The 22,220-nt window shown below is 43.7% G+C and overlaps 1 protein-coding gene across 1 annotated transcript in view; it reads left to right on the top strand.

The window, feature by feature from the left end:
- The window catches only part of LOC148139512 (putative G protein-coupled receptor 139), a 67,312-nt gene extending 45,304 nt beyond the window's left edge, over positions 1 to 22,008 (top strand). The window contains exon 2 of the mRNA XM_087980869.1: positions 21,101 to 22,008. Coding sequence (XP_087836995.1) covers positions 21,101 to 22,008 — 908 coding nt within the window. The remainder of the gene's footprint in view (positions 1 to 21,100) is intronic.
- Positions 22,009 to 22,220: the final 212 nt, after the last annotated feature.

The raw sequence follows: 22,220 nt of genomic DNA, 5'->3' as shown, positions 1-22,220 counted from the left end.
AATTGGCCATACTAAATTGCCCGTAATGTTAGGTAAGGGGTAAATGTAGGGGTATGGGTGGGTTTCGCTTCGGCGGGTCGGTGTGGACTTGTTGGGCCGAAGGGCCTGTTTCTACACTGTAATCTAATCTGTGGGCGGCACGGTGGCCCAGTGGTTAGCACTGCTGCCTCACAGCGCCAGAGACTCGGGTTCAATTCCCGCCTCAGGCGACTGACTTTGTGGAGTTTGCACATTCTCCCGGTGTCTGCGTGGGTTTCCTCCGGGTGCTCCGGTTTCCTCCCACAGTCACAAAGATGTGCAGGTCAGGTGAATTGGCCAGGCTAAATTGCCCGTTGTGTTAGGTAAGGGAAGGATGTAGGGGTAGTGGTAGGGGTATGGGTGGGTTGCGCTTCAGCGGGGCGGTGTGGACTTGTTGGGCCGAAGGGCCTGTTTCCACACTGTATGTAATCTAATCTAATCTAATCGACACTTCTGGCTGAGGATGGTGCAGATAGTGCATCCTGGTCTTTTATAGTGATGTGCAGGGCTGTTGAATTATTTAGGATGGGGATTTTTGTGAGGCCCATCACCATTTATGACTGAATGTGGCAGAACTGCTGACCTTTGATCACATCTTTTGGTCGAGTGTGTTACCTTTAATTTATTAGCATCAGGTTTAGGTTCACGTGGTTCTGACCCTGACATGTTCACCCACACTCGTCACTGAACCATAGATCGTGTTGATGGTAATGGCAGAATGAGGAGCTTATCCCGGGCAAAATGTTACAGGCTGTGTTTGAATGCAGGTCTGTTTCTCCTGCTGCTGTGGTCTACAGCACTACATAAATACGCAGTTTTGAGCTGCAATGTCTGCAATGCAATTCTGCTGTCTGTCCCTTTGTTCAAATCGAGACCCACTCACCCATCAGCCCTGTACTCAGTGACCTACTCTGGTTTCTAATGTGGAAATACTTCCATTTTCATATTCTCATTCTGCTGACGATCTCTCCCCGGGTCATGCTTCCAATCTGACACATTCTGCGAAACCAATTAACTGATTTTAATTCAATTGTTTAATTCATCTGAATCTTTTTTCCTTGAGTAATACGATCTTCTGTGTTTGAGGTGAATGTGTTTCCCTGTTTCTCTCCCTAACTATGATCTAAAGCTCTGTAGTGTCAGTCGTACCATCCTTATGTAGTTTCAGAGTCAATGAATTCTCTGGATTCCCAATCATCTTCACCACATTGTATGTTTCCTCTTTTGGTTTGATGCTGTCCCTGACTTGCCTTATCACTCATGGCTGCGTTGTCCTCCCATGAGTATGTTTCATCTCCTTTGGGATAAATTTCTGATATCCTCCGAATTTTCCACAGAAACTCCTGCTTTTGCTGCTCCATGGTCTTCTCTGCTCGGCTCCCCTTCCAATTAACTCTGGCCAGCTCCTCCCGAATGTCTTGGAGTTACTTTGCTCAATTATAATTGCATTACATCTAGAAGAGAGCAATTGATATAAACTGAAAGAAAATGTTTTAAGAGAAGGCACGTGAAGAATAATTGGTAAATTTCTTAACTCGCTACAAGGAGAGAAAGAGAGAGAGAGGATATAGATGAGGAAATGTGAAAATGAGAAAACTAGATTATTGAAGGAAGTAGATGTACATCCCTCAATGGTTTGGAAAGTCCTGTGTGCTGTGGTCCTTTGTACAGTGCATGTACAACAGAGTAATATGTTCAAATGCTGGGTCTGATGCCAGAAATTTTATCTCCAATAATATGACAGACACTAGCTTTGGAAAGAACCCAACAGGTCAATATATTTCATTCTTGGTAGAAAGGGGATTAACTGAAATAAGTTGGACACCAGAAGCAAGAATTTATAACACGCATCCTGATAAGAATGAGAGATAAGAGTAGAGAAATCAAGAAAGGGAGAGAACATTGAGAGAAGGGGTACGTATCACTTTAGATGAGGATCAAATAATGTTTTAATGTTTTATAAATTATATACATCATATGCATCACTTTTCGTTAACTGTGTCTCCGTTGTTTATTTAGAATGTGTTGTGCACACATGAAAAATAGTACTTATCTGCACACACACATTTAGTAAACAGTGTATATAAAATCATTTTTTCCGTGATTGAAATGGTCCTGTTGTCGTGTTACCAGGACACATGAACACCAACTGACCACCAAAAGACATGACCCACTACCACTATGTTCCATAATACAGACAAAGAAGGGCATCACTTTGACTGGAACAACACATGCACATGCTAAGACACGCAAGGACGTTCTTAGAGGAATGGTATTCTAACCAGACGTCCATCAATAAACACATCAATTTAAATCCTATCTACCTTCTCTTGTAAAATAAAAACGGAAATGACATCACCCACCTTAAGAAACAAAGGCCTATAACTAGAGAGGCGGGACATACCACCAGCACTTCAGCGAAACTCTCACTGATGATGTCACCTAGTCATGATGACGAAACTTCTGAAAACAAACCTTCAAGCTCAGCGAGCTAACTTGCATATATATATAAATTGTAAGTTTTCGTTAACTAGTGGAATTTAGGAGTTCTCTGTCACCCACGTTTTAACAGATTATGATGTGAGGTGAGCTTTTCTGGGTATGTGGTTTTAATTAACCGAGGAGTTCAACATTGATGTCATAACATTTTGCGGCCTTGCTGTATGGGATTTGGACAGATTTGATCAGATGTGGTGTAGAAAAGGTCCCAGCAGATTCCAACACGTGGCAATTGGTGACCTAGATCTTCAAATATAACCGCTGGGAAAATTCATTTAATTTTGTTAACTGGTGGTTGGTTTAATTAAAAGTGAGAGAAATGGCTTTTAACATGCTAAAGAGGTTTCCAAATTTGCCAAGGAAGTTTAGAAAGACAGAAGGACTTTTTTTTTTAGAATTAGCAAATCGGTTGGAATTCGGTTTAACCAGGGACAAAAGGAAATCTGAAATTGTAATGGAGATGGTCAAGCACTTTGGTGTGTCAGAGAAACAGGCAACTGCAGTCGAGTTAGAAAAAACTTAAATTGCAAATGTGGCAACTGGAGTTAGAAGATGAATAAAGGGACGGAAACAGCGAGAGAACAAAGAGAAAGGGAAAGAGAGGAAAAAGAGAGAGAGAATTTGAATTTCAGAAGTTGGAAATTAGACAAGGAAGTTAAATTAACAGGATAGAGATGAAGGGAGAACGTCGGGATGTATACAGCTATGTTAATACATTGCTATACTTCGGTTAGAAAAATGTCAAAATCTGTTTTTATTTCATTTGAAAAACAAAAATGACTCGGCTGATGGTATGTCCAGTGAACTTGTGGGTAATGCTAGTTCAGACTTAGCAGATGGGCACAACTAGTGAGCTATGTGCAGCGCTGTCAGATGAAGGGTCAAGAGATTAGGCTGATGTCAAACTGTCTATTTTGTGTGGTCATGCATTGGTACTAGAAGAATATAGACAGAGGTTCAGAAATATAGAGAAAAAACCAGGTCAGACTTTTGTTGTTATGAAAGAATTAACCACAGTCATTTTGATAGGTGGGTGTTGGCCTTAAAACTGGTTAATACCTGTGAGGCTTGAAGGGAGATTATTCTGCTGGAGGATTTTAAAGATTCACTTCCAGAGACGGTAAGAATTCACGTGAATGAATAGAAAGTTCAAGAAGTGAAAGGTACGGCAGAAATGGCAGGTAAAAATGCATTGGTTCATGAGATGAAGTGTAGCTTCTGGGAGAATTTTCATCCGGTGAGGGATAGAAATTGGGAGAAGGTGAGATTCTACAGTGCAAAGTGAACAGTAGAGCAAACTGGCAATAGTTTAGCACAAAATAAAAAAAGAAGCCCATGGGGGTTGAAAGGAGGTGAAAGGCCTTCAGTATTCTCACTATAAGAGAGTGGAACACCTAAAATTAGAGTGCTGAGGGTTAAGAAGGGCACTGGGAACAAAAAAGGTGTTTTTACTGCTGTAAGCTGGGGGACACAGTGCTGGGCATTGAAGGAAGACATTTTTTGAAAAGATGTGGTAAAAGAGGCTAAGCCAGTGGCATTAGTGAAACTGGTAAAGGAGACCCCAAGTGGTGCCGAGGAGCTGCAGGAGAGTGCACAGCCGAGGCATGGGCTAGGTATGGAGTTACTACCTGATCTCTGTAAAGAATTTGCCTCTGTGGATAAACTTTACTCAGAAATGGCGGGGGGAGGGGGACGGGGAAGGGGAAGGACAATAAATTATAATTTTATGAGATACGACATCTGCTCAGTCTCTAATGGTTGAGAAGTGAGGCGCCGAAAAAGCACAACAGATCAGGCAGCATCTGAAAAACAGGACAATCGACATATCTGGCATAAACCCATCATCAGGAATGTGGCTTGGGGACAAGGGGGCTGAAAGATAAATAGGAGTGTTTAGGAACTGGGCTGGCGGGAGTTTCACTAGGAAGTCTATAGGAAGATGTAAGAGGGAGTGATAGTAATATGTCGGAAGGGATGGTGCAGTGGGTAGGTGGGAAGGAAGATGGACAATTAAGACAGTTCAAGAGTTCGGTGCCAATTTGAACGGTTGGATCTGGAATGAGGTTGGGGAGGGGAGATTTGGAATTTGGTGAAGTTGATGTTGATGCTGTATAGTTTGAGGGGTCCAGCTATCCTACCACCTATCCACTTCACCCTCCTCTCCGATTTATCATCACCACACCCCACCTGCATCTACCTATCACATTCCATGTTACCTTCCACCCAGCTCAACCCCCACCGTCCTATTTATTTCTCAGCCCCCTTCCCCCTTCCTTGCCCCCCACTTTCCTGATGAAGGACTGGTGCCTGAAACGTCAACACGCCTGCCTCCCGGATACTGTCTGACCTGCAGTGCTTTTCCAGCCCCACAGTTTTCAACTCGGATCTCCAGCATTTGCAGTCCTCAATTTCTCTCAGCCCCTAATGGTAAGAGATGGAAGTATTTTCACTCTTTCTGACATGTTACTCAAGAGCGTGATAATTTGTCGAATGCGACAGCAATTAAGGTTGGGGGACAGAAACATCAGGTTGGAGTTCCAAATCAAGATTGGGGAAGTAAAAGTGAGAGTGAGTGACAGACTGTCAGTTCCAGGAATACACTTTAATCTTGGGGACGGTTTAGCTTGATCCAAGGTGGGAGAGACAGCCCTTGTGGTGGAGAAGTCAAATGAAAACTAGGGAACTGAGGAGTTAAAAGAAATATACCCAGGAATTTTTCCACTCTGTGTACGAACAAGATCCCACTGTCATAAGCTACAGCAGGAAGAAAAAAAAGAAAAAGACAAAGGAGTTGATGTTCAGTTAACTGACATGACACCCTGTTTGATGTAATGGTGCAGGAAAACACCTGAACGTGGAGAGAAACTGTCGGTTAGTTCAGAAGGGAAATGGGCCGAAGTGCACTAGATCGTGTTACCGGTAGCATACTGTGTTACGGGTAGCACACGAACTAACTGCAGGTGGTCACCTAGGTGTACAGAATCAGGCGAAGGTACAGAAGCATTTCTAGTGACCTGGAAAGCACAAGGACGTGGTTAATTTTTGTTTTATATGTCAGACATGCCAAAGGGTAGGTAAGTCACAGGCAGTAATGAAACCGCACCTTTGTTGCCAATTCCTGCATTCGAAGAACCTTTCCCGTAGGTTATGACTAATTGTTTCGCTCCCTTTTCTAAAATAAAAGTGGAAACCAATATTTGCTGACCATAATGTACGTGTCTCCCAGGTTTCCAGAGGCAATTCCGTTATGGAATGTTAAGGAAAAACGGGAGGTGGAGGGGTTGGTAGCTTTCTTTTCTCGCTGTTGCCTACCCAGAGGGATTCAATCAAACCAAGGGTCTTAAACCACTCAGCTGTTTACGGAAGTCATGGATAGCTTAGGCATACAACACTTCAAATCAAGGGCCTCCCATCCTGAATCCCAGGGAGCATTGAAGAGTTAGCATCAGACACTGAAGATCATGTTGGCCAAATGATTGGGATAATGGTGTCCCATTAAATTGCTTATCATCGAAGATGCCCCAAATAAATCTACTCCGTTTAATTCATTTCAGTTAATATTCATACATGAAGTGAGAGGTTTTTAAAAAAATTATTAATTATAAATTGACAGGACAGAAGTCGAAGATCTCACACTTGGATTATATATGTGAGTTGAGGGAGAGAGAAAGTGAGGACTGCAGATGCTGGAGATCAGACCTGAAAAATGTGTCGCTGGAATAGCGCAGCAGGTCAGGCAGCATCCAAGGAACAGGAGAATCGACTTTTCAGGCATAAGCCTTTCTTCAGGAAAGGCTTCAGAAGTACGGCTTATGCTCCTGCTCCTTGGATGCTGCCTGACCTGCTGCGCTTTTCCACCAACACATTTTTCAGGTGAGGGAGAGATTACATTGAGTAGGTCAGTTAGCTAAACAGCACCAGAAGAGGGCACAGTATAGAGTAAAGCAGGTGGGGGTGACTTATTAGTATTGCCAGCAGTGGTAGGAAATCCATTTAAAGCCAGGTTTAGTGGCCCCTTTCAAATTAAAAAAAAAATGTTGAGTCAATTAAGCTGTCTGGTAAAAATACCAGATATGACAAAAACGTTATCGAGTATGTCATGTGAATGAATAATGCTCCAGCCACATTTATGACTCAGGAACAGAGTTGTGGCCAGATGAACAAATTGTGCAGTTTATCTCTATGATGTAGTGATCTTTAGCAAGTGATTGAAAGCTCACATGTTACAGTTGGCAGAGCATGTTGAACGATTACAAGAAGCAAAACTGGTAATAAACTTAAAGAAAACAGAATTCGCGAAGGCAGAGGTGATGTTCTTGAGACTTTACATTGGACATGGAAAGTTGATCCCATGGAACATAAAGAAGAAGGGCTTTGAGCAATTTCCACGACCATCCTCGAAGAAAGAGGTGTTTCAGTTATTTGAACTGAATGGATTCAATCGGAAGTTTGTCGCAAACTTCAGCACCACCGATTGATTTATTAAATAAGAACACAGAATTGTGGTGGACAGAACAATGCCAGGAGGCATTTGAGAATTTTAAAGCAGATTTAATCACTGCATCAGTTTTAGCTGCACCAAATATTTTGAAATACTTTGAAGATTGTGTCTGATGCTCGGGATATAGAGCTCGGAGATGTATTGATGCAGAAAGATGATGATGGAATTGAATGGCCAATTGGCTACTTGTCGAAAAAGCTCAATATCCACCAGAAATAAATACAACATCGCCATTATTGAAAAAGAATTATTGAGTTTCGTACTGGCCTGACAGTATTTTAATGTTTTCATGACAAATTGTCGGAGACAGTTGTGGACAACAATGACAATGCTCTCGTATTTTTTTGGGATATTTAAAGACGAAAATATGAGACTATTTCATTGCAGTCTTATGTTACCGACTTTAAAATTGCAAAATTACAAAATGCGTATGCTGTGGGTCGTAAAAATTATATAGCAGATGTGTTATCGTGAATTTAAAGGAAGAAGTGTAGATAAAATTTGACTTATTCCAGTGTTATATATGTGTGCAGAATTAATATGAATAGTATAACTGAGATTAATGCTTTTGTATTTTATAAAAATGGGATTAAGAATTATAGGAAAAGAAATGAAGCCAACTTTTCATTCTGATGGTTCTTTTTTTTTCCTGAAGTGGGGAGACGTTATGAAGCCGAAAGCAAGTCTGGCCACTTTAAGACAGAACGGGTTTTGCTGAATAGAAAGTACAGCCACAGATGCCAGCTAAATGTCAGACTGTTCCAAATACAACAATTAGCTGAGGAATGGATACCTGAGTTTTGGTTGCTGTTTTGACAGCAATTCAAATGCAATCAAGGAGTTTAAATAACGCTGAGGATACCAGAAGCCAACGGAATTTGAATATTATTGTTTGGGCACCTGGAAAGCAATCACATTGTGAGAATTATTGTAACATGGGGAGTATATAAACCCAGCATTTTGAACACTAGAGGGAGAGCCACTACCATCCAACAGTAGAGTAACTGCTGTAGAGCAGAAGTGCTAACTGGCCATCTCCAACACTCTCTATCAAAGATACATGTTCATATCAAACCTACTTGCAGTAAACAAAACATGACCCAGGGAGATCAGAAGCTGGAAGAGTGAACACAGATAGAGGCTGTGTGGTCTTGAGATTGTAATGTTTAATATGTGGGTTGTTGGAATAGCATATTTTTACAGAGTTGCAGTCAGTTAGTAAGTAGTAAAGAAAAGAGGGGCTTGTATTTGTGAATAGTTGTTGTTTAGTGTTCACTATTAAAGTTAAGAAACTAACTTGTTATTTTTGTTTAAATAGTGGAATGTAGGAGATCTGCGTCACTCATATTTTAACAGATTACGAGGTGAGGCGAGCTTTTCTGCGTGTTTGGTTCTACTCTACTTTGTAAATGTCCATCCATGCTAATCCCATTTCCCTGCAGTTGGCCCATATCCTTCTTGTCCTTTCCTATCACATATTTATCGAAATCCGTTTGAAATGTTGTTAATGTATCCCCCATCAACCACATCTGCTGGCTGCTCATCCATGTACTATCCCTCCGTGTAAAGAAATGGCCCCACAGTTTCCCTTTTATTCCTTCCCCTCTAACCTTAAACTGATCCCCTCTAGTACTTGATTCTCTACACCTTGGAAACCAATTGACCGCATTCACCCTATCCATACCCCTCATGATCTTATACAGCTCTATAATGGCCCCCCACCTCACCCCCCTCAGTCTCCTACACGCTAAAGAAAATGCCCTAGCTTTTCCAACCTCTCCCTATAACTAAGACCATTGGGTCCTGGCAACGTCCTTGTAAATTTCTTCTGCATTCTTTCTAATTTAATAACATCATCCCTATAACAAATTGATAAAACTGAACACTATACTCCAAGTGCTGTCTTACCAAAGTCCTGTGTAACTGCAATATAAATTCCCAACTTGTATATTCATTGCCATGATTGACGAAGGCCATTGTGCCAAAAGCCTTCTTCACTGCCCTGTCTAACTATGACCCCACTCTTACAGAACCATGCATATGAACGCCAAGGGCTCTCTGCCCACTGCAAACCATAAGGCCCTGCTATTCACCATGAAACTCCAACCTTGATTTGAGTTTCCAAAATGCAAGATCTCACACTTCGATATTAAATTCCATTTGCCATTTCTCAGTCAACTTCACCACCTGCTTAAGGTCCTGCTGCAATGTCTGATCAACGTCCTCACGGATCACGCTCCCACTTATTTTAGTGTAATCTGCAAACTGACTAATCTTGCCTTGTACATTCTCAACCAAATCATAGATAACAAACAGCAATGGACCCATGCTCCAGTCTGACAAGTATCCTTCCACTAAACCCTGTGCTTCTTACCAACAAGCCAACTGTGTATCCAATTGGCCAGTTCCCCCAGCATTCCATGTGATGGAACCTTCCAGAGCAGCCTGCCATGTGGGACCTTGGCAAAGCCTTACTGAAATCCATAGAGACTATGCCTGCCGCTCTGTTCTCGTCAACTTTCTTGGTCACTTCACCAAAGAAATCTAACAAATTTGGGAAGCATGATCTCCCACTCACAAGTCTATGCTGAATGCTCGGAACGAAACGCTGCATAAGTAATGGGTGCAGTCAATGGTCTGCTGTCCTTCAGTGTAAGATGATTCGTGTACATAAGTAAAGCCATAATCCTGCTGTTGTAGAGCCTTGTTGAGAGAGAATTTGTGGCACTCTCTACAGAGGTAATCTCCTTTGTAAGGAATGATCTCCTTACCACAGACACGAATGATGGTAACATGAGGACAGAGTAAGGAAGCTGCGAGTTTAATCTGTAGAGCTGTGAGAGACGAAGAAATGGTGACACTGCAACACGAGGAGTGGCAGCAAGGTCTCTTTTATTTCCAAAAGAGACATTGGTAGGGTGAGAAATTCCATACTTTACTCAGGATTGATTGGTTTGATTTATTGCCACGCGTACCTCAGTACAGGGAAACACTTTATTTATGAACAGTGGAGGCAGGTCATAGTAAACATGGCCAGACAGGTCATAGGGTGGAGATAGACTTGGACAGAATAAGGTATAAAGGTTACACTGAACAGGACGTGCACTAGACAAGATCAACATGAACAAGATCAGCATTACTTGAACTTAGAGAGTCCATTCATCAGTCTAACGTGGCTTTCCTAATAGTTTATATGCCTAAATTAACTCACCCCACGATATTGTGCAGTCGGTGCGTGAACCCGTACTGAACGTCATGTTGCTCACAATCTCCAACACCAACCACAATACGTTCCATCTGAAACAGGTAGCCATTCCCACCCACTTCTGCCCTACATAGAGAATACCAGGCTGTCTTCTCGGAGATGGAAGATGCCTTCTTGAGATTTAACACAAGACATATGTCTTCCCTCCTCAACACTAGAAAACCATGTTAAAGTTCCACGTGTGTAGCATGAGCAACGGAGCAACGTGGAACAACGTGGATCAGTCTGTCTGTGCAGCCTCTGCTCCACTTGTTCATCATGTTAGAGCATCAATTAGGAGACAAAAGACTACCGATCCTGGAGATCAGAGAAGACAGTCAATTGCTGGAAAAGCAAAGCAGGTCAGGCAGCATCCGAGGAGCAGGAGAATCAACGTTTTGGGCATAAGCAGTTCATCAGGAATCAGCATCAACTACCTCATTCTGTTCTTGTGTAAGTGCGTTGAGGGGGGAATTACCTCGCACTGTTCCTGCCTAAATGGCTCAAGGGGATGAATATCCTCCCATTGTTCCTGTGGAAATGACGCAAGGGGCCGAATGGCCTCATCCTGTTGCAGTGTAAGTGACTCAAGGGACTGACTGGCTTCTTCCTCGTCCGATTGGACAGTGCCAAGGGCTTGACTGGGTTACCCCTGGTTCCTGTTTGACAGCTCGATGTGCTGACTAATATGATGATGCTGTAGCTTTAAGAGGTTATTTTGTCTTGGTTTCTTTTCAGAGAGAGATCGAACGATCAATACCAATCTGGCTAGTTAAGACCACTTGAGTAACAGGTAGGGGGGCCTTAGGTTTATTTGAATGCAGCGTGAATAGGTGTGGCCAGCTCTCACAGATTAGGATCTCTGGGTTTTGGTTTCTCAGTGACATCAGAAACATTTGGGGTCTCCACAGAGTTGGAAGCTTCAGTGAATGTCTCCTGGCTGCAACCCTCTCTGAAATTTCTCTTGATGCTGTTTTTAATTCTTGGATAGGAGAAATGTTTGTGACAATCTGTGTCTGAATATTTATTTTTGCCAAGGGCTGTGTTTATGGGATTTTCCTATATTGGAACAGTTCATTTGTAATAGTTCCTAGATCTATTATTCTGTTAACTTTTCCAATAGAATTACGTTATTCCAAATTCCTCTTTCTTTGGTTTCATTTTATCTTTCATGTTTAAGTGGATGGTGTTTTGCTTCACACCGAGTGGGTTGGCTAGTCACATTGCATCTGGAACAGACACTTTACATTTCCTTTAAAACAAGAAATCATTACATTCTACACTACTGCCTTCAAATATTATCGAGGGGCTGTGGTGTGGCCCATCACACTACACTCCTTCTCTTCCTGAGTAATAGGCTGGAGGCACTTAATGGGCTATCCCTGTTTTTATCCAATAATGTCAATGACTTAGTGACTTCTTCATATTCCTGTGAAACCAGCGTGAGGTACTGAATGAACTCTTGTTTTACTGTGGCAATGTGCAGTGTCAGGCAGTGCTGTTACATGAATGTTATGGACCCTTTAGCAACACAAGTTTCAATGGTGTCCAGGTCTTGCTGCACATGGACACAGACCAGTGCAGGAGCTGAGGTGGAAACAAAATGTTCTGAACATTGTGGAATCTTCGTTGACCATCCCCAATTCTGATCTTATGTTGTGGAGGGTGGGGGCGGGGAGACATTGATGAAGCAGCTGAAGCTGTTTGTGAAGAGGAAAGTGCCCTGAGGATCTCGCACAGAGGTGACCAAGGACTGAAATGATGAACATCTTCCTTTGTGCCATGCTTGACTCCAAACACTGGAGAGGTTACTCTGATTCCCATTAAGTCCAGTTTTGTTCAGCTCCTTGATGTCAACAGAAGGCAACCACTTGATATCAGAGCCAGGCATTTTTACCTGAACCGTTGTCTCAAACTCTTTTGTTCATATCAATAAGCCATGATATAGGAGCAGCAAGGGGTTTCTTCCAACAGATGGTATTGAATGTCAGGATTTGTCTTCTCAAGGGTGTTCGGGGAGCTAGATGACTGAAAGTATTTGAAGAGGAGGTAGATCGATATTGATCTGTCAGAGAGTTGAGGGCTTTGAGGAATTGGGCATTAAAGAGGATATCAGACCAAGAGCAGATCAGCCATGACCTTAGTGAAGGGCAAGGCAGGCTTCGGGGTGAACGACCTGCCCCTGGTTCTGATGTTCTCCCATTCTGCTATTGGAAAGTTAGTGGGTGTAATTTTCATGAATTTTATGTTATTGAATATTGCAGTGAGGAAGACCAGATGATTTTGTGAGCCATCTCTGGGTGAGGTATATGGGGAAGCTCTGTGAAGTGAGATGAGGGGCCTCTTTCATATCCATGCCTGGATTTTCCAATTACATTTCCCAAATCACTTCAAAGCGTGTGTGACAGTCTTGAAGGACTGAGTGGTCTCCTCTATTTCTGTGCACCAGGTTATAGGAGTAAGTAGCCTCCAACTGCTCCTGTGTAGCAGATTTTAGGGGCTGAATGTAATTCAGAAACATGGGACTGAGGAACAGGAATGGACCATTAGATATGTTGAGCCTTCTCCATCTGGCACTAAGATTGTAGCTGATCAGGTTGAGGTCTCAGCTGCACTTTCCTGTCAGTGTCCCATTATCCGTGACTCACTTCTCTGTCAAATAATTAACTAACGCAGCTTTCAATCAATGTGAACATAGAGGTACGCTAAACTTCCAGAGAAGAGAAGTACGACTTGAAAGATCCTTTCAGAATTATTCTTCATCCTTCTTATAGAATCAGAGTGTCATGCAGAACGGAAACAGACCCGTTAGTCCATTCTGTTCACTCCGAGCAGATATCAAATCTGATCTAGTCCCATTTGCCAGCATTTTGCCAATATCCCTCCTCTTTCAGATACTTTTTACATGTGCGATTGTAACCGCCGTCACCACTTCCTCTGACAGCACTTTCTGTACACACACCACTCTCTGTGTGAAACATTTATCTTCAGGTCCCTTCTAAATCATTCGTCCTCTCGCCTTCAGCCTATGCCCTCTTGTTCTGGACTCCCCTACCCTGGGGAGCAGAACATGGCTGTTCAGAATATCCATGCCCCTGCTGGTTTTATAAACCTCTATAATGTCACCCCTCATCTCTGACACTCCAGGGGGAAACGCCTCAACCTAATTAACCTCTCCCTAAAGCTCAAACGTCCAGTCCTGGAACATCTGTGTGTAAGTCATTTCTGCAGAAAACCTAATTGTACGCAGTATTCTTATAGTGGCCTCACCAACATCCTGGACAGATGCAACATGCCACCACATCTCCTATACTCAATGCTCTGACTAAGGCAAATGTGCAAAATGTGTTCAGCACCACTCTGTCTACCTGCAACTCCACTTTCAAGGAACAATATACCTGCAACCCTAGGTCCCTTTGTTTCACAACACTCCCCAGGACCTTACCATTAAATGTATAATTCCTGCCCTGATTTGCCTTCCCAAATGCAAAGCTTCATATTGATCGAAATTAAACTTCATCTGTCAACTCCTTGCCCCTTTATCCCATCTAATTGCGTTCTGGTTGTACTGCTAACAACAAATGTTAAATGTAACCAGGTTTGTGATATGGAAGATGATGTCATTCTCAGACTGGGTCAGGGTCAGTTTTAGGAACAAATCAGGCTAGTTTCTTTAATTTGCTAAAACAACACGTTTATGATACACAGTAATGTTACTCAAACTATGATGGAAAGATGAATGGCAAACGATTTGTGCATTGTAATAATATAATAATATTTCCCTTTCTAAAGACACTGACACACACACACACACACACACACACACACACACACACACACACACACACACACACACACACACACACACACACACACACACACACACACACACACACACACACACACACACACACACACACACCAACTCTCTGCAATTTTAACTTGAAAGAACTTTGTCCAGATATTATTGAAACTCATGACAAAGGAAAAATTGCAAGATTGTCTAAAACGTTAATCTGCTTCACAAGATATTGTACTCACACAGTTGCTAGCAATGGGATTTCATCCTGGGAGAGTTGGATTTGGCTGAATTCCCTTTGCTTTAGGCAGTGAGGAGATTCCAGTGACTTCTGGTCAGGGATCACCCAAACGGTAGCACGGTGGTTAGCACTGCTGCCTCACAGTACCAGGGACTTGGGTTCGATTCCAGCCTTGGGTGACTGTCCATGTGGAGTTTGCACATTCTCCCCTTGTCTGTGTGAGCTTCTAAATGGGTGATCCAGTTTCCCACCACAGCTCAAACTGTGTAGGTTCGGTGGATTGATCATTCTAAATTGTCTGTAGCGTTCAGGGATTTCTAGGTTAAATGCATTGGGCAGGGGTAAATATAGGGAAATGGTTTGTATGTACTTGTTGGGCTGAAGGGCCTGTTTCAACACTGCAGGGATTCCATAAAAATAAGAATGGTAATGATGACGTTAGAGTTTTGTTTTTGGCTCGCACACATTGTTGAAATGAGGAGTAATGAAGGAGAGAAAGTGCAGTAAGCCTTTCCTTCTCAGGCAGATTGTATATTCTCCCTCTCTGAGCTGAATCACACAGGAATATCATTCTCTCCCAAACTGTACCATGTGAGGTCTCCTTGTACATTGTCCAAACTATGTCCCCATCACATTCCCTGTTCCATGTAGGTGCACCATTGCTGCTGTCATACATACACAGAGCCATACCCTTAGCAGAAAATGGTCTCGGTCAATTTGAAATATGTTTACATGTCCCTGCGTCATTAAAAAATAAAATGTTTAATTTATTCAGAATACCTGTGTTAAAATGAACGCATTTTTAAAACAAATACAGAAATTGCTGGAAGAGCAATATTTGTATCAGCCTCCACCACTTCCTTTGGCAGCTCATTCCATACGCACACCACCCTCTTTGTGAAAAGGTGCCCTTTAGGCCTCATCAAAACCTTTCCCCTCTCACTTTCAAACAATGCCCTCTCGTATTGTACGCCCCTACCCTGGGGAAAAACCCTGACTACTCACCCTATCCATGACCATTCGGATTTTATAAACCTTTACTGCTGCGAAATGTGACTCCAATCAACACGAATGCCTGTACTTTCAGTCATCCTGGGCCTGAATTCTGAAATACAATACTGACACCTCTTCCTTCTCAATCAAGTCACAATTCTAAATCCATTTTAATCAGTTTGTTCAGATATATTATGAGACACTTCTGTGGGATTTGCACCTGGACCTTTGTGCCCGGAGGTAGGGACACTAGACTCACTCAGCAATACCCATAAAGCTGTAACATTATTCTCCTGTGTGTTTGTTCATCAGCCTGTTCTGACATGCTGGGACATACCTCTGCAACAGGCAGGACTTGAATCCAGTCCTTCTAGTCCAGAGCTTGGAGCACTACCATACAAGTTCAGGAATTGGAATCAAATCCAGAGATCTGGCTCAGAGGCAGGGACACTACCCAGCACACTACCATACCCAGATATTGAGTCATATTTTAGAGCCCACTTTCTGCTCGGTGTGGATTTTTTATAATCAGGTTACCATTACTGAATTACAAAAAACTATTTGTATTATTAATCAAATGCAAGATATTTGTCTCAACTGTAGGATATTGAGTGCACGTGCTGTGCCATCGAAATTAACTATGACCATCTTTAATCGCTATTATCTGTAGTCTGCAATATTAGGGAAAGAAATCTTGCAGACATACTCTGCACAATGAAGGGTCTCAAAAAGATATTTATTACTGAACACCAGAAACGAAGGAAGAGCTTAATTTCTGGTCCCAAAACACCGATCACTCTTAACCAACTCTAACGTGCGACTGCCTTCTTCCTAAAACAATGAAATGATACCAGGCCCAGTTATTACTGATCAGCCTCTCCTCCTCACTGAATGTGTCTTCAATCTGTCCAACCTCCCCCTATCCACACAAGGCAACCCAAGCTCGGGGTCTTTGTGAAAATCAAGGCCGGAGTGTGCAGGCCTCCTGGAGAGGGGGATGGGCATTTTAAAACTGAAGGGGATGGGTGAGGTGGCAATAATATCACACACTGGACTGAGGGGTGGCAGATGGAGTTTAGTTTGGATTAATGCGAGGTATTGGATTTGGTAAATCAAACAAGAGCAGGATCTATACAATTAAAAGCAGGGCCTTTGGCAGTGTTGTAGGACAGAGACCTCGGCCGTCAGGTATAATTCTTTAACATTTGCATCTCATACAGATAGTGTGGTTAAGAAGGTGTTTAACACACTTGTCTTCATTGGTCAGACCTCTGAGTATCGGAATTGGGACGTCATGTTGTGGTTGTACAGGACATTGGTGAGACCTCTTCTGGAATACTGTGTCCAGCCTGGTCATCCTGCCCGCTCATTCCATAGGCACACCACCCTCTGGGTGAAAAAGCTGCCCCTTAGGTCACTTTTAAATGTTTCCCCTCTCACCTTAAACCTGTGTCCTCTAGTTTTGGTCTCCCCGTACCCTTCGAAAACACCTTGACTATTCACTTTGATATTATTGACCTTGATATAATTAAGATGGAGAGTGTTGAAAACAGATTAACCTGGATGTTTCTGGGAATGGAGGGAGTGAGCTATAAGTAGAGGCTGGTAGGCTGGGACTTTTTTCACTGGAGAGTATGAGATTAAGGGGTAACTTTACAGAGGTTTATAAAATCATGAGGGGTACAGATAAGCTGAAGGGCTGATGTCTTTTCCCTCAAGGTTGGTATTCAAAACTGAGGGATATTTTAAGGTGCGAGGAAAAAGATTTACATAAGTCATGAGAGGTAATTATTTGAGATAGAATCTGGTTTGTGTGTGGAATGAACTTCCAGAGGAAGTGGTAAAAGCAGGGACAGTTACAACGTTTAAAGGACATTTAGATCAATCCATGGATAAGACATCAGTTTGGATGGTGCTGTGAGCAGCTGCCCTCTCCCTCCCCCTCTCTGAATGAATCCCTGTTGGTTTTCACCCTCTGCCAATGCCTGTGCAGTGGCGTGTGGAGGCCAGCAGAAGGTGGCATTGCATCACTTTAAGCACCACAGAGACTGCCAGACCTGCCCCACACAGAGACACACAGATACACACACGGGAATGTTTCGGGCACTGCGTGAAGCTCATCTGGTAACTTAAACGAAACATAAATAAATGCTCAATTCGCCTCGTAAACTGTTAAAATATGAGTGTCAGATCTACCAAATCCCACTGTTTAAATAAAAACATCAATTTATTTTTTAACTCTGAAAGTGAACATTATACATTAACTAATCACAACTCTGGGACCCCCCTTTCTCTTAACTGCTTATTTCCCGACTCCAACTCTATAGCAATATATTGTTTCTGGGTCTGCCATCCTCTCGTATCACAGGTGCTTGTAAGCTTTCAGTTCAGAACAGAATTCACCCTAGCTTAAAGGTACAGTACACGCTCTCAACTTCATCACATTATACCCTGGTGAATATCGATAAGTGGAACCTATCCGGATTTCTCTTGCTCCGTGGTTTGTCAATATTTCATTTGCTCCGTCTGGTGTGTGTCAGGACTTTTGTTGCTCCATTGACAGCATGTCATTATTCGACTTTGTCCACAGGAATATATCAATATTTCACTTGCTCACACTCGTGTATGTGGGGCGGGATTTCAGTTGTTTCATGGGGACTGTGACACTGTAACAATCTCAATGTTTGTAGATGGCACCGAACCTGGAAGAACTCTGAAGACTATGGAGGACAGTGTGGAAAACTAGCAGGACAATCACACGTTGATGTAATGTTCAGGTGTATGGCAGATGGGGATTAATGCAGAGCAGTGTGAGGTGATACACTTTGGTAGGAAAGACAATGAAAGACAGTTTGAAACAGGCTGTGCCATTATAAAGGGGGTGCGGGAACAGAGAGTCCTGGGTGTATATGAGCACAGATTGTTGAAGATGTCAGGACAAGTGGGGAGAGCAGTAACTATCACAGATTAGTTTCAGTATCTGAGCTGTTTACAGGGGGAGGTGTAGGAGGAAGTCTCCATGCTCCCTTCCTGGGAGGTGGTGGTGGTGGTGACGATGTGTAGGTGGGGGACATGGTCATGGTGAGGTGCCCAGAGAGAGTCAGTCCACAGTGTTGTGTCCATGCAGTGTTATTAATGGGGGGGGGAGGAGGCGGGGGGGGGGGGGTAAAGTGGAGGGAGAGAGAGAGAGAGAGAGAGAGAGAGAGAGAGAGAGAAAGAGACAGACAGAGAGAGACAGAGACAGAGAGAGAGAGAGAGAAAGTGCTGCATGCGGTAGTGAGAGTGGTGGACCATGAGCCTTGTTCGGAGGTTGGTGCTGTAACAGATATACAGTGAGTGTGAGGGAGCAGACACAATACCGTGACCCTTATCCTGACAGAGCGGGAAAGGTTATTGATACTTGTCCTGTATTGCTGAACATTTCTTCAGACCGCAGATATTGCACTGAGCTGGGTGGTGAGCTCAGACCATGCTCGGTGGGTCTGGTCGTGTGGCCCACTCTGGGAAGAGAATGGTCCCCCTCTGTACTAGCCAATTCACCAGGACCTCCGTGCTCCTGTCGACAAACCGTGGTGTAATTACCTCTTATCTGCCATGCTCGGGGTAAACTGGGCAGGGCAGCTCCTAACAGAGAAAGCTCAAACTTGTGCTCAGTGGCCTTTTGAAGATGGCGCCAGTGTCATGGATCATGGAATATCCAGGGACACCCGGGCGATGGTGAGTACCTCCAGCCATATTGGGTGGGAGAATCGGGCTGGTATTGAATGAGAGGGACACCATGGGGTGGGTGGTTAATGAAGTGAGTTCGATAAGATAGCACCAGGAAACTAGCTCGGCCTAGTGTAGATGATCCCTCTGTCACAGTCAATTGAAATGGCACTGAGACAAATTATTGTTAGATCTAGCTCAATAAGCCAAAGACTCTGCTGACCCTACACCCAGATGCAAAGCTGCAGAACAAATACTCATCTAAAACTCTGCATCATCTGAACTCCCACGAATATCATGTTCACCCAAAATTCCTGGAAACACTTATGTTACAGGATGCTGTTAAAATGTTTTCATTTCTGCATTCTGAAACCTGGGAACACTTCCTTCCATAACATTTTCTCTCATTCTCCCCCTCTCTGTCTATTTCCCATACCCCTCCCATTTGTTATTGTTCAAACTGATTCCCCCTCCATCTCTGTATCTCTGTGGCAGGGATGTTCACACCCGCAGCATCCCCTTGTCAGGGCACAATGGAGAGATGGAGTTGTAAATGGATGGGAGCTGCACATCCTGTCACTTCCAGCATGGGTTGCAAGATTCCCCACACTGGGCAGTGATCTAACACACTGTTACTGAGCAATGCACTGGGGTGGTGTACACAGTCCTACATGCTGGGAGGGTAACTGCTCCTGGTATACAGATCAATGCACTGGGGTGGTGTTCACAGTCCTACATGCTGGGAGGGTAACTGCTCCTAGTTTACAGATCAGTGCACTGGGGTGGGGGGCACAGTCCTACATGTTGGGAGGGTAACTGCTCCTGGTTTACAGATTAATTCACGGGTGACCACTGCACAGATCACTGTGCTGGTCAGACTATCTGGTTGAGGTTTATAGATAATGCCCTGCTGTGGTCTGCACTTCTCCCGCTGCTGGACAGATATCTACTCCGGGGTTATAGATCAATGCACTGCTGTGGTTTGCACTTCTCACTGCGCTGGACAGATAAGTGGTCTGGGATTATAGATCAATGCCCTGATCTTATCTGTGCAGTGCTCCACTCTGGACAGATTGCTGGGTTGTACTGAGCAGGACACTGGCCTGGTCTGCACAGTGTTCCACGGTGAACAGATATCTCCTCTGGGTGTATGGGGTCTGGGCTGGTTCTGTGAGTTGGATTGAGAATGTGGTATATCTAACTATTTCAGCTGATCTGGCAATGCCTTTAGTTCCCATTCCTGTGATTGGACCCTCCGTCTCTCACCCCATTAATGTTAGTGTGTCCAGGTACAGTACATCATGTTGGTGGGGTGGGTAGGGGGGAAAGGTGATGGACAGGTCCAAGAGTTCCCCGGAACGTTCTGTCCCCAACATTCTATAACAGTCATTCCCCGGAACGTTCTGTCCACAACATTCTGTAACTGACATTCCTTGGAACGTTCTGCCTCCAACATTCTATAACTGACATTCCCCGGAACGTTCTGTCCCCGACATTCTATAACTGACATTCCCCGGAACGTTCTGTCCCTGACGTTGTTTGTGAACGGCCGGACGTCAGTGAATTGAACAAACGATAAGATCCCAAGGGAAGAGATCCCATTCTAGGGAGAAGGAGACACTGTTCCGAAGACCCCTCAGGCAGTTAAGGGGGTGAACACGTTTTCCCTGCGTTTACATTTCTCCACGACACCGGATCGACCACAATTTAGACCAAAATACAGAAATTCCCAAACTCCGTTTGTCTTCAGGAAACTGGGAGAGAATCCTTCAGGACAGCAACGTTTCCACACTCTGTATTAGGAACTGGGAAGGTGTGACCTGTGTCTGTTCTCGAGTGATCGAGTGTGTGGGAATGTTCTAGAAACCATCTGTCCTTATGGATGTGTCTCTGTGTGTTTGGGGAGGGAGGGTTTCTTGTGGTTTATATCACATTTTTGTCAGTAATTCCGACCTTCCTATTTGTTTTTCCAGCTCCTATTATTTTAATAAATCCCTGAATACAGGGGCACATTTGAAAATCTGACTGGGTCCCCGATCAAACGGGTCCATTTGCCTCCAGGCTGATGGATAATGGGTTTGTTTTCCTTCCTCACAGTTAACGTAGTGACCATCTACGTCCTGCTTTATAAAGATTGTGGATTGTCTCCATGTGTCAGACGTTACCTGGGGGCCATGGCAGCGGCGGATCTCCTGGTCATTATCCTCGACCTGATCCTGAGACACATTCCCATTGTTTATCGGGATCAGTTTTATTTCCTGTACTCCATCTCCGTGTGTAATATCCACGCCGTCCTGCTTTATGCAGCCACTGACTGCTCTGTCTGGTTCACCGTCACTTTCACCTTTGATCGGTTTGTGGCCATTTGTTGCCAGAAGCTGAAAAGTAAATATTGCAGTGAGAAGACGGCGGCTGTGGTTCTGGGAGCAGTGACTGTGCTGAGCTGTTTAAAGAACATTTTCTGGTATTTTATGCTCATGGCTCGGTATTGGCTGGAGAACCGCCCCTGGTTTTGTGATGTAACAGGCGCTGCTCTATTCTCCAGTGTCTGGGTCACAATCGAGTTCCTCCACCACATTCTAACCCCGTGTGTCCCATTTCTCCTGATTCTGCTGCTCAATGTTCTCACCGTCAGACACATTGTAGTGACCAGCAGAGCCCGCAGGAGACTCCGCGCTCACACCAATGGGGACGCTCAGTCTGACACAGAAATGAGAAACCGAAAAAAATCCATCATTTTACTGTTTGTGATCTCGGCCAATTTCATCCTGTTATGGTCAATGTTAATGCTGTTTTCTATATGGGCCCGGATGTATGATTTTGGGTATGAGTCTGTGTATCTCGAATGGTTTGTGCAGGAATTGGGCTTCATGCTGCAGCTCCTCAGTTGCTGCACAAACACCGCGATTTATGCCGTGACCCAGACTAAGTTCAGGCAGCAGCTGAAGAATGTGCTGAAATATCCCTTCACCCAAATCCATCCATCCATCAAATTCCCTCATTAATCAATCAATCCGGGATTTTCTCATTTCAGTTCAGTGTTTCAGCGATGGAGCAGCCTGTCGCTATGGTAACAGACTGAGGGTAGCGCTGGGTTGTCCATCCTTATCCCACAGGGTGGTTAAAGGGAAACATTTCAATGTTTCTCACAACTCAGGGGCCAGTGAGAAAAGGCACTATCCCACTGACTGTATCCATCAGTTCCATTTGTAACCAA

This window comes from Chiloscyllium plagiosum, unplaced genomic scaffold (assembly GCF_037043375.1).
Source record: "Chiloscyllium plagiosum isolate Xiang-an unplaced genomic scaffold, Cpla_swu_hap1 HiC_scaffold_38, whole genome shotgun sequence".
Taxonomy (NCBI): Eukaryota; Metazoa; Chordata; class Chondrichthyes; order Orectolobiformes; family Hemiscylliidae; genus Chiloscyllium; species Chiloscyllium plagiosum.
This window is presented reverse-complemented; position numbering and strand designations above follow the sequence as displayed.